Below are 16713 nucleotides of genomic sequence, written 5' to 3'. Positions count from 1 at the left end.
ACACATACATACATATATGTATGTATGTATGTATGTATGTGTGTATATATATATATATATATATATATATATACAGTAGGTACTACTTCAAAGTGGCCATTTCACTCGCGGGGAGCGAGATTCACGCAACGCGTGAAATGTAAGTGACAACTGTAGCCAATAGGTGGAAGCATAGTACTGAATTGCAGCTCAAACGATTTTGGGACAATTCCACATTTGACCACAATGTAGCTGCAATGGAGAGTGGCGCTGTTTTAGGCTACAGGTAGAGTGAATGGAGAGGGGGACTGCTAAACCGTATCAGATTGATTCAGACTGATTGTTTCACAGCGTGGGACACCTCAATTATCTGGGTGACCTTGGATAATCACTTGTGCTTTCTTTGTTTTACAGTAGAGCTAAAATATGGACATTAGTTGTTTTTAAGGAACATTTGTTTACTGGTAAAATTGCCGACCTGAATTATTGTCCCAGTCCGCCCCCGTGAGCCTATATCACGGCCTGACTGGATGTTGCTTAAATATAAGAATAGCCTATAATAATATCTGATACCCTAAAGACATCTGAGGTTGTGATTTTGCTCACTCGCTCGCTGCAGCCACGGCTAATAAGCGGAGGCAGGAACAATTACGCACAGCCTGCAGAAGTTTCAACGTCCATATAAGCATTTAAGAAATGATTCTTATCAGTTCCATAATTCAGAGAGGATTTTTACTCAATGAAAAAATGTATAAAGATCAGTTTTTAGGTTGAAGACACGACAGCAGCACGTATGTCCAGACGTTGATGTGTGTAATGACTGATGTATAGCTCCCCTGGTAGAGCAGCTCCCTCAGTAAGCAGAATCTTCTGCTAGTATGAGTTCGAATCTCAGTATAGGCAGTACCTTTAGTTAATGTGTTTTCTTTTCTCATCATCATTATGATCACATATAGCTCCAAGTTTGAGCAAATAAATGAGCAAATGAGCATTAATTCTCCGCCGGGCCGCGGCACCAGCTTTCCTGCTTGTGTACATAAAATACATTTAAATTCTGACACCACAACTGTAGCGTACCGAATATCAATAGATGATAACCAGAAAAAAAAACGTTCTATTGATCTGATTCACCGGCTTCATGGACGTCGGAACTATTTTCTGAGGGGGGGGGGGGCGGGGGAAGCACGCACTTTTATCAATGATTAAGGATTTGATTTGATTGCAGTTATAAGAGAACTAGATGGATGAACACGGCATCTTTATTGTTAAGAAAATGAAACTTTGATCACTAAATCAAGCCATTTAAGGAACATAACAGCATTGGCGGCGTTCCCCAGATTCGATCGTTCTTAAGGACTTAAGAAGGCTCTTAAGAAGGGTTCGGCTAAGAAGGAGCGCTAAGATACAGGTGTTTCCCAGATGCGTTCTTAACTGCCTTCTTAGGAGAACCTTAAGATCAAGCCAAAGAAGCTTCTTAAGAAGCTCTTAGTGGGAGCTGTCCACCGCGGTGCTGCTGAAACTGAATCAAGCGATGCCAGGCAAATCGATCACCCACCTCTTTATCAGCGCATAAGTCACACACAGCGCCCCGTGGTCCCCTCACACAGGTGCAATTAGGCTACGCATGTATCGTGTGTGTGTGTGGGCGGGTTGTGGGTGCGGGTGTGTGTGTGGGTGTGTTGACGGCCGCGCAGTGCTTTCTACCGATCCAGCACGGATCCACCAGGGAGGGATTGTGGATTGGAATGAGGGTGCCATCCATGGCATGGCGCAGGAGAATCGGTGTCACAGCTGCCACACTCCGTGACACCGATGCCTTGCTGAGGCCAGTGCCGTCCCCCACCACCTCCAGGAAGCTCCCCACTGCGTAAAAACGCAGCGCAGCCAGGAGCTGCACCTCCGGGCTGAGGCCAAAATTGCAGCTGTTGCTCTCTGGATGTGTGGAGACACCAGAGTGATCAGCCGTTGGATCTCCGCACGGGGCAGCCGGTACTTTGTCTGGACAGCCCGGTCTGACAGCACGTCCAGTGGGGAGAAGTGCTGACGCACGTATGCATTTATGTAAACCGTCTGGCTTCGCGCACGGCGACGCTGTTGGTTCGCAGCGAGAATGTGCTGTATTGCAGCCATGGTTTCTCACATGCGCGGACTTTGGCAACGCATTTATATAGAGTAGCAGGTGACGCCTCTCTGGATGAGGTTCAGCTGAGTTGATATCTGTGAAATGCCACAGGGTTGTTGTGTTTTATGTGTAGTACTATAAACTCATATGCAGATGTGTGTGGAAAACTTAAACGTGTAATTCAATAAAAAGTTGTTTTTTTTCTTCTACTATTAACCTATGTTTCTTGCGCCAGTGGTCCGCAGCTATGAGTGCATTTCAACATTGAGCATTGTTTTATTATTTCGAAAAGTGGAGGATGTAAATTTCCCTGACGCGGCTTGATCACTGAGCATTTGGTCGCTAAGAAGGCTGTTAAGAGTGGGTCAGCTCGATCTTACATTTCCTTCTTAGTGAAAGATCTTCTTAAGCTAAGAGCAACTCTGGGAAACACATCCTTCTTTCACAGCGTTCTTAAGAGCGCTCCTAAGAAGATCTTAGCACTTAAGAGCTTCTTAACGAATCTGGGAAACGCGGCCATTGGCAGGGCCAGACACAGCTTAATGAGCTTCTCCACCTCCGAATGCAGGATGGACACATCCTGGATGGTGCTTACTTCTCGTCCCCTACACACATTCCTCAGTATGGGGGAATGCAAATGTTAAGGCATCTGGAACAAGTTCGCTTAACTGGAAAGACCACATCCATCCCCCACACTTTTGAAAAGCTTGCTACGCCAGTGCCCCCAACCCCGCGCGCTGAGGACAGCAAAGAGGTCTGCAACAAATACATTGATCACTTGGCCAAGGGATCTCCTACTGCAGGGTGACTGCTTCAGGGACTCACTCCGCTTTAAATAACCTTCTGTATATCCGACTACTGTGAAGCTGCTGATTATGTATTTTAATAAAGCTAGAGAAAACTGTCTGACATGACGTGGCGTCGTTCTTCTTTCTATAAGCCTGTTGTAGAAAATATAAGGAATAGACGGCACAAATATTTGTGTTAAATTCTGACACCACAACTGAAAGAAAGAAAGCAGCCGGTGAATCAGATCAATAGAACGTTTTTTTTCTGGTTATCATCTATTGATATTCGGTACGCTACAGTTGTGGTGTCAGAATTTAATGTATTTTATGTACACAAGCAGGAAAGCTGGTGCCGCGGCCCGGCGGAGAATTAATGCTCATTTGCTCATTTATTTGCTCAAACTTGGAGCTATATGTGATCATAATGATGATGAGAAAAGAAAACACATTAACTAACGGTACAGCCTATACTGAGATTCGAACTCATACTAGCAGAAGATTCTGCTTACTGAGGGAGCTGCTCTACCAGGGGAGCTATACATCAGTCATTACACACATCAGCGTCTGGACATACGTGCTGCTGTCGTATCTTCAACCTAAAAACTGATCTTTATACATTTTTTCGTTGAGTAAAAATCCTCTCTGAATTATGGAACTGATAAGAATCATTTCTTAAATGCTTGTATGGACGTTGAAACTTCTGTAGGCTGTGCGTAATTGTTTCTGCCTCCGCTTATTAGCCGTGGATGCAGCGAGCGAGCGAAATCACAACCTCAGATGTCTTTAGGGTCTTTGACGTGTGCACAAAAAAAGACCACAGTTAAACATAAAAGCAAAACGAAAACAGATAAACATAAAATGGGAATATCACCGATAAATACAAAATACAAAGAATAAGACCTTAAAAGACATTTAAAAGGCTTCATAATGAGTTGTTGATGATGTTGATGGCGGATGAGATGAATGATTTTTTCCACTAAGTTTGTCCTTGCTAGAGGGACCCTGTAGCGACAGGCTGAAGGAAGGAGTTGGAATGAGGTGTGGAGTGGGTGAGGTATTATTAGCTACATTCTTGTATTTAAGCAACAACGAACAGAAACATAAATCAGGCAACTCTGTCCATTCCCCGTTCATGGTCACTGCTCCCTGCTGCTGCATGTTGTCGTCCTCCTGCTCACAGATGCCACCTGGTGGTTGTTTGGGCACATTGCCGCTTCTCATGAAAACACAATTGATCCTCCACTAAAAAAGGGGGGTGATTCTCGTGAGAATCACGCGTGAACTCGGCCACAACGAAGTAGTACCTACTGTATATAAACAAACAGGCCAAAATTTAGCGTGTCCACCTGGGTGTTGTGTTTCAGCTGATGTCCCATTTGTCGTGGAAGTGAATGCAGATTGTATCCCTTCACATTGAAGAAAAAAGCCAGATGTTGATGGGTGTAAGCTTTTTGTTTTTTGTGTGAAAAGAGTATGAGGGGCTTTAATAACATGCCCTGCAGTACGGCAGTGTCCAAAAGAGCTAACAAGAAGAGCTAAGTAAGTCAGCAAAGATGATGTATTTCAGGAGTGCACCAACTGTTTGGAACATCATCTAATTAAGTTGATCAAGAGACTGGTTGTGTTATTAAATTTGAGGACTGTTATCTTGGGGCTTGCTTAATCAATTCTCTATATGTGCACCTCTTAAAATTCTCACTGATCCTTTACATTTCTTTATTTGCTATCTTATTTTTTGGAGAGGACATCTTTAAATGTGTTGTTTTCTTTCACTTTTAACAACAACACTGACACGTGCCTACAATGTGAAATTTACTCATATTCCACATTTTTGTAACAAAAATGTATGCACACCCAAAAAAGGACAGGGGTTTTGAGTACTCACCTGAGGTATGAACTCTTCCTTTATAGAAGAATTCAGTCACTTTTTTGATGGCTTGTGGGTTGTAAATGATGTTTAGTGGACTAGTGTTCACTTCCAGTCTTCTCTCAAACTTACACCTCACAGGGTTACGCTCATAAATCATCTCAAACACTGGTGATGAAGAGCTCTCTGCATTGAATCCTAAGAACAGAAAAACCAAACAAATACAGTATCTAATAAAAGACAAACATTTCAGTGAACACTAGTGGGACTATGGAGCATTGTTATTCATGCAGCCACCCAAATCTGATTATTGCCACAACCACACTGTAAAAAATGTTGAACTGGTATTATGTAATCAAGAGTAACAGTTAAAGCCCTGTGAGCAGCCGTTAAGGTTGGCATTGTCATTACAAGATAATTATTTTCTCCCACAGTGACAATGCTCCTGAACTTCTAGAAACGCCTCGTTTGTAGTCCAGCCTTTACCTTCCATAACTTATCTGCTTTGTATGTAACATAGGACCACCTCCAGCTAGGGGATCATCCTCCACCTCGGTGGCAGTCTTACACAACTTGCTGACTGACATTGTTATAGGGAAGATGTGGAAGGTACAAGCAAAGCAGCCAATCTCTCTGTTGTTGGCTGCAAGAACCAAGACAAAAGTCTTCCTCTACTCCAGAGCTGTACAAGTCCAGCTCAATGTGCTCTTAAAAGGCTTTTTGGACTGTGAGTCCACAATAGTGGAACTTCAAGTGTTTTCCACCATTTAGTGTGCCTGTGCTTGGCACAGCCTTTTTTAAGACTAATACGAATAGATTTTTTTTAATTTGACTCGATCAACACTAAAATCGGTTTTAAAATTAAAAAAATGTTTAGACTGTGGCAATTACTGAACAATTTGTAAACAAGCTCCTACATACTTATTGGTCTGTAGTTTGAACAATCAACCCCCTTCAGTTTAACTAAAATAAATGCTTCTTTCCATGAAGCTGGAGTTCCTTGTTTTGTCAGAATTCCAGCTGAATGTTCTTAGTGAAATATGTGTCAGAGCCTCTTTCAGACTATTCAGTCATTTCTTATTACAGAAAACAAAAGTCTTACCAGAGGTACTGCTGGACTGACCAGATGGCTGGTTAATGGCAACAACAACTTTGTCCTACAACAAGGGACATGTTCATAAATTACAAACGTGATACAACATAACATAGAAAGTAATATAAATATCATGTACTTGAAGAGATGCAATTCACTTCTAACCTTTATTTCTAACTTTCTAACTTTCCTTCACATTATCGACTCCCTGTCCAAATCTTTCCATCACTGCTTACCGTTTTGGGAGACACCAGAACAGGGAAGATGGTGCCCTGAGTGGTCAAGTCTCTCAGGAACAAAGTTCCCAGCTTAACAGACAGCAGGGAGGACTCAGAGCGAGGGAGAGACTCCACAATCACTTTCACTCCTGTGGAAGCATGGTCACAGTAAATTAAACAAGAACATTTCTCAAAGAGATTTTTATAGTGACAATTTTTCAGCATGCATGGGTGCCTACTGAAAGTGACGTATACTAGCGGCAATGAAGGAGCTCAAACATGCTGGAAGAAGAAAAAGAATAAGGTATAGTACATTTTCTTAGTGTGCCAGCAGTGTGTGCACATGCCTACTGCAATCGTGTTCTTAAAGGTCACAGAGATCTGCACGCCACAAGTCCAAAAAAGAGTTGGTCAAAAGATGTCACACATTATCTCCTGATAATCTGTGCTTTATGTTTGCTTTGTTTTAGAGCTGCACCTTAATAAGCACAACAGGTTGATAGTATTTGGGGCACCCATCATTAAAAATAATCTCTCAGCTAACATACACACACACACACACACACACACACACACACACTAGCGTTTCTAATGGGGCAGTGCATGAAACTCTAAATAAAATAATAATAATAATAATAATAAAGACAACCAATCCCATTTTAAACCACTTTTCAGGAGGTGAAACAAGGACAAACACTGGAGGTGGCCTGAAATTAGCCCACCTCCCGTGGATGATGAAAAAATTCCTATTCACTGATGAATCCAAGTTTGAGACTGCCCCTTTTTTGAGTTTTGCTGATTGGTGTCTTGTGTTGTTTATTTTTTTTCCATTTAGTAATTTCTGTATCTGTGATGAAGTTGCTTCTATATTTCTCAGTGAACTAAGCTTGATGTACTGATGTTCTGATGGTGTGCTAAGTCTGGCTCTGCCTGATCGTGCTTTAGATACAACCAATCCAGTTTCTGTAAAGTGTTTTAGAGTTACATCCACTGCCCCATCAGAAACCTTTAGTCCAGCCATGATTCTATGCTGAGAAAGACCAAATTTGACTTCTGACACCTTCATTTACTTTACTACTAATATTTCCAGGTTTATTTGACAATATTAGAGACTTTCACTGTGGTCTCACATTTTTTGACCCCACAGTACTGTTGTTGATATTTGAATGTCAAATAAATTTTGGTTTGCTTCAAGTGTGTGCTTTCCTTTTGAGGTCCGTTCAGGTAGGCCTTTATTTTGTGTCAAAGTCAGGGTGTGGTGTTTGTGAACACAAAACTGGTTTGTTGGCTACCAAAGTCCATTTAGACTGGGGTGCCACTTTTTGGGGTGCCAGTCAGAGTATAAATAATAATAATAATAATATTTTTTTGTTTAGTTTATAAGTCAACCCTACAAAAAGGACCCATGTAGCCTGGGAGCTGGGTGGCTTTCCGGTGACTTTATGGTGTAGAGGTTGGAGAAGAGAAGTAATCCACTTATGTCGAACAGGTAAACGCAGGAAAAATTTACTTTTTGGCTCGTTGCCAGGGGTTGGCAAAGCTACAGTGCACACTGTGGGGACGGACTAGACCTCTTCCTCTGGTGAGCAGCTGCACGCCATTTTGACTTGAAGCCGGCATAGTTATTTCCTAAGCTGACTAGTGTGTGTGTGTGTGTGTGTGTGTGTGTGTGTGTGTGTGTGTGAGTGTGACGCAGGGGGTGTGTGCTTAAAGGCGCCGATCGCTACAATAGTAAGATGACAAAAATGTGTTAAAGGTCAGAGATTTTTTTTAACAGATGTACCAAGAATGTTATTTTGCATTATTTATGAAGAACTTTGAATTTTACATTAAAAAATGTACAGGATGAGCCAAAAACAGATATCTGGTTAGTTTATCTGTGCACCTTACAGTATCACAATCATCATCTATATGGTGATGTAGAATTACTTACACTGTACTGCAATATAAGGTTTTATCCTATCAGCCAGCCCAACCTTACTGTCTTTGCACTAAAAAACATCCAACACTACTGCTTGCATATTGGTAACAATTGTATAATTGTGAAAAACTACGCCCTTAAGACTAAGCAAATCCTAAAAGATGTTTCCTCGGCCCAAAAACTGCTTCTGCGTACCTGAGAATTCCAACTGGATGACCCCATTCTCCTGCAGGGTGTCCCCTGTCCTGTTCTGGTGGAAGAGCGTGACTCCGCCCTTCTCCAATAAGAACTCCAGCCGGGCAAACAGGTGATCACGCCTGGTGAATGTGTTGAGAGTGTGAGAGTCCTCCAAGGGATCGAACAAGTCTTCTGTCTCTGCTGAGGAAGCATTATATCATTGAGTCAGCAGTCAGAATGCCTGGATATTCTATCATTAAGCTGACTGTCACTGCAGTGATAAGACTTTAACCAACACTACAGAATACAAGGTGGAAACACAAAAATCTAACTTTTAATACAGGAGTCTAGACTTATTTCACCCCATTCAGAATTACCTAATGTGACAGAATATGTAATTTGAATAAAACCAATGTTGTGATCAATGTCAGCCCTTCTCAGAGTTTCTCACCCAGAATATCCCAGGAGGAAGGACTTGGCAGGAGTGCTTCAGGCCTGTCTGGGTCCTGGGAATCTCCATACCAACCTCCCCAGCCCGGGAACCAAGACTGGAGGTACTGGATCATCCCTGAACTCCCACTCTTGGGGATGGATGTGGTGGGTGAAGATGGCTGCGGGTCACTGCTGGGCTCTCGTAAATTCTGGAAGAGGGGACAGTGGAAGAACATAGGCTGAAACTAACTAATACAAAAATGAATAACAGAGATACATTTTGTAGATCAGGGAAAACGCACAAACAGTTGAAAGCAAAGTGTAGTTAACAGTAGTTTAACCTAACAGGCTGGACACACTGGATGCCTTCGTGCTGCGTGGTGGGTGCATTGCTGCTGCAGCATGGCTCCTTCCTGCCCTATCTGTTTACATGGAGGTTGCCTTTGATAATCATCAATAAATATAATAATGTGATTTTCCTTTACCCCAATGAAAGGGTGAGAAAGCCAGAGGGGGAGACAGGGAGGGAGTGAAAATAAAGGGAGTGCACAGAACACAAACGGCCCCTCAGCTGTTGTGTGTATTCTCTTCATGTCTGTGACATATTCTATACATACAGACATTAAAACTGTAGTGAAACAGGCCGTTTTCAGGTCAATTTTTACTGAGAACTGTAGAAATAGGTGAGACTCAGAATCTCTGGATCACGCAACAAATCAGCCACGCTTGACACACGCGAGAAGTGTGTCTCATGCATCCAGTGTGAACAGTCTAACCTGTGAACATAGACGCTGAAATAAAAAGCGAGAGGTAATGTCACGCAGCAGCGCTGGACACACATCCAGTGTGCCTGTAAGGCAGAAGGGCTTTATCTTACCACAGGGCCACAAAGACAATTGATGCTTTGTCATTTTAATTGTAAACACCAGTATGGATCATCTAAACTTACCTCTGCAATCTCTTCCTGTTTTCGAAACCAGTCATGGACAATTTCTCTGAGACTCTGCAGCTCCTCTAATGTCTGCTCCTCTTCCACTCGCTCCAGCTCACTCTAGTTGACGACAAATGCACACATCAGGACAGTAAATCAGGAGAGAGCCATAACCTTACTTTTGGTAGTCACTGGGACATACAAAATTGTATAGAATCACCAGTCTGGATGAAGGGAAGAATCAACAACATGAGCTTTCTAACCTCCACCTCACCTACAAACACCTCGATGTCTGTGTCAGAAAAATTCCTCTTGATTGTTGCTATAATTTACTGTGAAGAACCACTGATCAGCAGGCTCATTTCTATACATCAACATTCATGAGGCGCTTTGCATTGGGCATTTATAGTTGAATGTGGGTGTGTAGAGGGCAGGATATGAGGCTGATCCACTTGCTCCATTTTATAACGCAGAGTGTTTCATGGCCTATATTCATTTCCTCATTTGTAGGTACACTTGTGGTCCTCAAGTTCTTTCCTCCTCTCTCAACTCCACACTGCACAAAGTTCTTCATAGATCTAGACTCTCAATTTTATTGTCACTACACCACAACGATACATTAAAAGTTACAGCATGTAGAATTTTGGGAGGAAAGGGGGGGGTCTATTGGTAGTAATGTATTATAAGGTTTATGATTGTGTTTTCATCACTGTACAGTCACCTGATCCTAAGAACTGTTGTGTTTTCATTACATCAGAATGAGCCTTTTTTATCTACAGAGAGAACAGGTCCTCTCCCACAGAGTCCAACATGTTGATGTTTGGTAAATGGACAAACCAAACACTGTTTCTATAGAGAGGTATTTTGTGTATTTAGTGACCACCACCAGGGGAGGATGAGGCAAGAGGTATTTTGTTTGTTGCAATTTGCAACCTCACCGATAGATGCCACTTTAATTTAATAATGTACAAAATTGTCTTTGAGGGGAAGATGCCCCCTGAGCCCCCATAGATGTTTGGGGTCCACCCACCACAGTCTCACAATATCCTGTAGGAAATACTTTGTATAGCCCTTTTCTCTAAAAAGATTTTTTTCCATAGTTTTATATAAATTTAGGATATTTTATAGCAATGTTTCTATTTTCTATTTACTACTGACTTTTGTAATGCTCAATATCTATTTTTCTTCTTTCTCTTACTATGTTTATTGTTATGTACCAAAATACCAAATTCCCTCTATGTGAAAACATACTTGACAATTAACTTGATTCTGATTCTGTACCTCTTCCTGAGGACTCAGGGGGACTCCTTTGAGCTTTCTGAAGTAGAGGCTGGTGTAGGTCTGGGTGTCTCTTGCCCGCTGAAGGGCAAAGTCCCAGCTGTCTCGCCGCCGCTGCTCCCTGATTTCATTCAAGTTTGCCTGGATGGCAAACAACCACCACTGCCGGCAGCTGCAGGGAATAATAGTTACAAGCTCAAATTTGATTCAAAGTTTCAAAGGTTTCTTACACAAACAATACAGTATGTGTAACAGTGAAATGCATTGAACAGTTCGTTGGATCATTCATTTTTACTCTGTTGAAAGTACAGAGTCTAAATGAGTTATTTGTGTCCAAGGAAGTTTTTTAAAGTAAGAACTTCTGTGTGAACTTACTTCCCAGAAATGGAGACTTTAGGCCTCCACTTTCGGTAAAGAAGCTCTCTCTCACGGCGGTCCAGCTCTTTGAGGAAGGCCATGATCTGCTGGTACTGGACCTAAAGACAACAAGCACATACGCAGTCACTACTCTGTCTGCTTGCTCCTGTGTCATAAAATGATCAGTAAAACACAGGCTGGGGTTCAGAGGAAAGTGAAATTGAAATTCGCTGTGAAAGGCAGGCGCAGTAGACATGATCTCAGACCAACACAACCACACAGTCAATGTAATAAATGAAAAGACTTCAAAGTTCACAATGTGCAATGCTGTTATGTTAAGTCTCAGCAGTCCCACCTTGTCTATGTCTTTTTCTGGCTCATTATGCTTTTACACTTCCTTATACTGCCTGTTATTGATTTGTTCACAAAACACTGTGGAGGGTAGAATCAACTGTACAATGGTCAGTCATATTAGTCATGTCATACTCATTTCTCAGCTAAAAACACGTTTTCTTAACATTCAGAGTTTTTATTCAGTGATTATTATTGATATGTCCTTCTGTCCATCAAGGAGTGCAGTTGCAATGAGGGGGTGTACATGGTCTGCAACAGAGTTTGGCGAGTAATGCATGTCAAGTGGCATCTACAGTACATGAATGCCAGGACCCAAGACTTTCCAGCAGAACATTGCATTGTAACAAGATGATCAATGTTCAATTTACGTCACCTGTCAATCCTTTTCATTTTTGGCTGATCGGTGATAGCTTGTACCATGTTTTCCTGTGATTATATTTCTCGGGAAACTAGAATTATTTTAATGGGTTCTCCCAAGAATCACATTTACCAGAATTAAACACATCTACGAACTCAGCATTTATTTTGATCTCAACTACACACGTGTAAAGTTACGTGACTTTATCTTGCACAGTTTTGATACCATCGAACTGACAAAATGTGTCCACAAACGTACAGACTGACATACAAATAACTGGCAAAGTACTCAAAACATCTGCTGTGGTAGGTCCCATTTAAATAAGTGCCTGTGAAACCACATTTGAATCACACACACACACACACACACACACACACACACACACACACACACACACAGGGTGGAAACAAAACCAGCCATGCTGTCTTGTCTGGTATTTATGAAGCAAACATTTCCAACTGTTGATTTTTACATAAGCAAGTATTTTAAAATGGAAAATCTGAAAAAGGGAAAAGATCATGTGTGTTCACTCACAGATATATCCTGGTACTTCATCTCCCACTGTTGTTAAAGCAAAACGTGAGGTGTTCATACATACCTGTGACAGGCGTAAAGACATAGGCTCCAGTTGAACTTGGCCTTCAATCCGTGGGGTGTTCCGGGACCTCAGAGGCTCCTTGGAGGCATTTCTTCTCAGCAACACGGAGGCACATACTGGTTCAAAGATGTACTGATGCTCACGGCTCTGCATACACTCGGTCATTGCATCCTGTACAGTTAGAAAACAATCAGACCACTCATACGAAACTTTGTTCTCTTGAACTGAAGAGACGATGCATTTACATCTAATTTGGTTTGCATAATCTTAATCAAGAGAATTTCTAATGCACAAGTTACACAGGTCTTGCAGTGCTAATGCTCCACCAAGCAGCTCGTATTTTGTCATTCATTAGGCAAGGTAGGGTTAGACATTACATAAACAATGTACCTGATTAGACATTACAACTAAAGATGTTTAACTTTAAGTCATGTAGATAAATTACATTCCTTCACGCTGAAGGCCCCTTTAATGCTCCAGGAAGTACCGCAATGTGTCACAATGTGTCAATGAGACTTGTGGTTTTGTGTGGCTAAAGTAGAATACCCTTGACTGCAATCACAGTCATGGGGAGAACATTGGCCGTATTATAAGCAATGATGAGAGTTCATATCAGGAGGAAATCAACAATCTTGCAGGGTGGTGCGCAGAGAACAATCTACTGCTCAACGTCAGCAAAACCAAGGAGCTGATTGTTGATTTTAGAAAGAAGGAGGCAAAGACATACACTCCTGTCTACATATGGGGAGCTGAGGTGGAGCAGGTGAACAGTTTTAGGCTCCTTGGAATTACCATCACTGAGAACCTATGTTGGTCATCACACATGACCACCCTGGTTAAAAAAGCACAAAAGGGACTATGCTTCTTTAAGATACCTAAGAAGGCAAAATTCCAATGCTGAGTCCTTATTAACTTTTTTTAACTAGTTCGCCAGAATCCTAAACAATATTTTTACTTACGTTTGTAATTTGGTTGTTTGTGTATCGTGTACACCTTCTCCCATAACTTAAAAAACAGAAAATAAAAACTAAAAACTGCATGGCACAAGGGTCTGACCTGGATCTGATTTGCAGGAAGTTTTCCCAACATTTCACACTCTGTATCCCAGTAGACGCTGAAGTCTTCTATCTCCAACTGCTTTTGTCGGAGGAGCTTCTGGACCTTCAAATACATATACGTATTATATTATTATTATATATATGCAGTTTCGTTAAGAGATGATACAGAGTCATGAATACAAGAAAAAATATTGTGGTGAATGCAATGCATTACTGAAATACATTTAACTAGTAGTGTGTAATGGATATTGTGCATGTAATTTTCCATTATTAGTTTAAAAGCACTCTTACCGACTCTTTGGAAGGGTTCTGAGCAGAAACGTTATTGATGCAAACTCCAAAGGCGAAGGGTTTCTCTGGGTTGGAGAAGTCATCCTCAAACCTGAGATGCACATCTTGGATCTTCAGCTACAGGTAAGCCAGAAAATCGGAGGTCAGCCTTTTATTCGGGGTCAAACAGTTACAACTACCTGCTTACTTGGCCAGGTCTACCACGGCTTCAAGGAAGTGGCATGGAAATTCTCTGTTCTAACATTTATTCTGTCCTTGTATTTACTTATTTAGCTATCATTCTTCAGACAGTATGTATGGATTCAAACGTTGTCTCTGTTGTGTTTCATTGCATCATAAAACTCAGTTGCTAACTTGCTTAAAAGATTGGGTCACATTTTTCAAGTCTGTCTTAAAACAACTGGCAGGTGCCCATATGAACATTGAACAGGTTTTGCTTGCTATACATCTAACAAAGAGGCCTTTCTGTTATTTAGCTTACCCTTGGTGGCTGTACAATTTACTAACTCACTATATAAATGGTTTGAACTGATACATAGAACACATGAGTTGTTATCATGGGCCGTGTTCAGACTGCAGGCAAATCATTATTTTTAATAATTTGTAAGTGATCAGGTCAGAATTGTGTGTCCAGTCACCACCAACCCACCTGCATGGGTTGCTGTGGTACTGGTTTATGTGTCAATAACTACATATGCTTGTGACATGGCTTTCCAACATGGAAGCATGAAAGATGGACATCCATCATCTGATTGTGCGAACAATCACACTGTGACTCCACAGACTTGTTCTCTGTGTTGTCTTCCAGAAAGCTCTGCTGGGAGCAGCATGGCTATGCTTGGCCGCTCTGATACACTTGTCTCTGTGGATGAGACGGCATCATGTGTTGCGCTGCAAGTGACAGAAAAGACACTTTGATATCTGATATGAGAGGCCAGAGCGTCAGGACGGAGACTCCATTTGAAACCACCTCCAAATGTGGTTTGGATCCGATTTGCAAAATTTGCATTTCAAGTGGTTTTCTGCTGTCCAGACTTCCTAAAATCAATTTGGATACAATTTGGATATTTGGCCGAAAAACAGATTTAGCTGACAGTCTGAACATAGCCATATAGTTCCAGTATCCAGTTCTTATATCAAATGTTTGATGGCTTACCTCAATGTTTTCCACAATCCTGGTGACCACTGAGGCAGTGACAGAGTACCAGTAGGATTCTCCTCTCTGTTCACACTCACTCTGCAGGAGCGAAACACATGCCGTCATACAGTATATGATCCCACATACAGTCATGGTGAAGAGTTTCCATACACTTGTAAAGAACATGTATATTATGGCAGTCTTCAGTTCCAATGATTTCTACAGCTCTCATTTCTCTGTGATGGAATGAGTGGAACACAAACTACTTTGTCACAAAAACATTCTTGAAGTTTGCTTCAGTAATTAATTTATTATAGGTCTTCTGAAAATGTGACCAAATCTGTTGGATCAAATTATCAGAAATTATCAGGTGCCCAGTTGTATCAAGTAATGTAATGATGGCACTGCAGTAACAGTTAAGAGCTTTAGAGATTATAATAAAAAAAAAAATACAGGTTACAGCTACAGCTCCTCCCAGCCTCGATACCCTTGTACCCTTGTGTTTTGTTTTGTTTATTTGTTACTTCTTTTCCTCTTCATTTTAATTGCTTTTTTTCGCTCTCTTTTAGTTGCTTTTACCATCTTACTTTCCTCTTTCCTGTCATGTTTCTCTTCTTCCTACCATGTGTACTTTCTGTGCTCAAGGCTTGTTGTGGTGACAGTGTGACCCACCATAAACTCAGCTGACAAAAACTAATAGTTTGAAAAAGTGGGTGGGATCAGCTTCAAATAATAGCTCCGACGCCCATGACTCTGATCAAGATAACAAACAATGAAAAAAAAAACTGCTCAACTCATCTCCGACTGGCTGATTCATCAGCTTTCAGAGGGCAGCTCTGCACAGTAATATAAGTGAAGGAGGCAAAAAAAAACATAGATTAGGATGAGAGGACCAAAACTACATAATTCAATCCCATTATTTGATTCTGATAAAGCTGTCTGTTTTCCTAAGGGAGGACTTCTTTGTTTGGATCAGACAATGTTGACATGTAGACCCTTTCTGCTGCCACCAGAGCCAATCTGATATGCTCTCTTTAGCCCTTTTCACACAGAGACTCTGCATTATCACTGCAACAAAGCCTCACCTTTACACCACCTTCATTTGTTCACACTGAGCCAAGCAGCGGCAGCATAAAGCTGCTCCAGTGTATCATTTCATACAGCATTCCGTATCCGCCAACTGTTTATTATCATACGGATGCTGTTATAATGTGTTGTGATTGAGGTCCTGACCCACCATACATCATGGAAAGTGACAAAGTTACGTTTTCACTCGAAATGACATAATTACATAATCACCATCAGTAAACAGCGGACCCTGTCTGGCTCTCGCAGGGAGGGATGCTGTTTTCTGGGGGAAAGTTCACTGAAGTCTTGTGGTGATTTTTTCTATATAAGTTTCCAGAGACAGTAACTACAACAACACAATAGTGGAAGGTGACAAAGACAAGTGAGTTAAAGTTTTTTGCTAAAACACGCGTCACATAATCACTGCCATTCAACTGTGGGAGCTGCCTGGCTCTCACTGCCGGGGACAGATGCTGTTTTTTGGGCAGAAATGTGATGAAGAGTTGGTAGGACAGACAGGATGATCCACGTATAACTGTGCCATTATTTTTCCTAATATAAGAAGCTGAAGACACTACCAGTTCAGTTACCACATTACAGTTGTTTGGTCCTGTAATGTTGCTTTGTGGGTTGAAGTGTGGGACATTTCTCTTTTATTTGATGAGTGAAGGATCTGTTTAGATGT

General features: G+C 41.5%; 1 protein-coding gene across 12 annotated transcripts in view; it reads right to left on the bottom strand.

Moving 5' to 3' along the window:
- The window catches only part of vps13d (vacuolar protein sorting 13 homolog D), a 150396-nt gene that overhangs the window by 104126 nt on the left and 29557 nt on the right, over positions 1-16713 (bottom strand). For 10 of the 12 annotated variants that reach the window (XM_084367243.1, XM_084367239.1, XM_084367245.1 and 7 more), the window contains exons 5-16: positions 14979-15059; positions 13823-13939; positions 13530-13634; positions 12474-12644; positions 11182-11282; positions 10810-10978; positions 9547-9648; positions 8617-8806; positions 8184-8366; positions 6086-6216; positions 5859-5913; positions 4775-4954 (exon numbers count right to left, since the gene is read on the bottom strand). In XM_084367243.1, the coding sequence (XP_084223369.1) occupies positions 4775-4954; positions 5859-5913; positions 6086-6216; positions 8184-8366; positions 8617-8806; positions 9547-9648; positions 10810-10978; positions 11182-11282; positions 12474-12644; positions 13530-13634; positions 13823-13939; positions 14979-15059 (1585 nt within the window). The remainder of the gene's footprint in view (positions 1-4774; positions 4955-5858; positions 5914-6085; positions 6217-8183; positions 8367-8616; positions 8807-9546; positions 9649-10809; positions 10979-11181; positions 11283-12473; positions 12645-13529; positions 13635-13822; positions 13940-14978; positions 15060-16713) is intronic. The other 2 variants (XM_084367246.1, XM_084367241.1) reach the window with 1 other exon arrangement.

The sequence above is a fragment of the Pagrus pagrus genome (genome assembly GCF_965226575.1).
Source record: "Pagrus pagrus genome assembly, chromosome: 11".
NCBI lineage: Eukaryota > Metazoa > Chordata > Actinopteri > Spariformes > Sparidae > Pagrus > Pagrus pagrus.
Note: the sequence above shows the minus strand (reverse complement) of the source record. Positions and strands in the feature narration are given on the sequence as shown.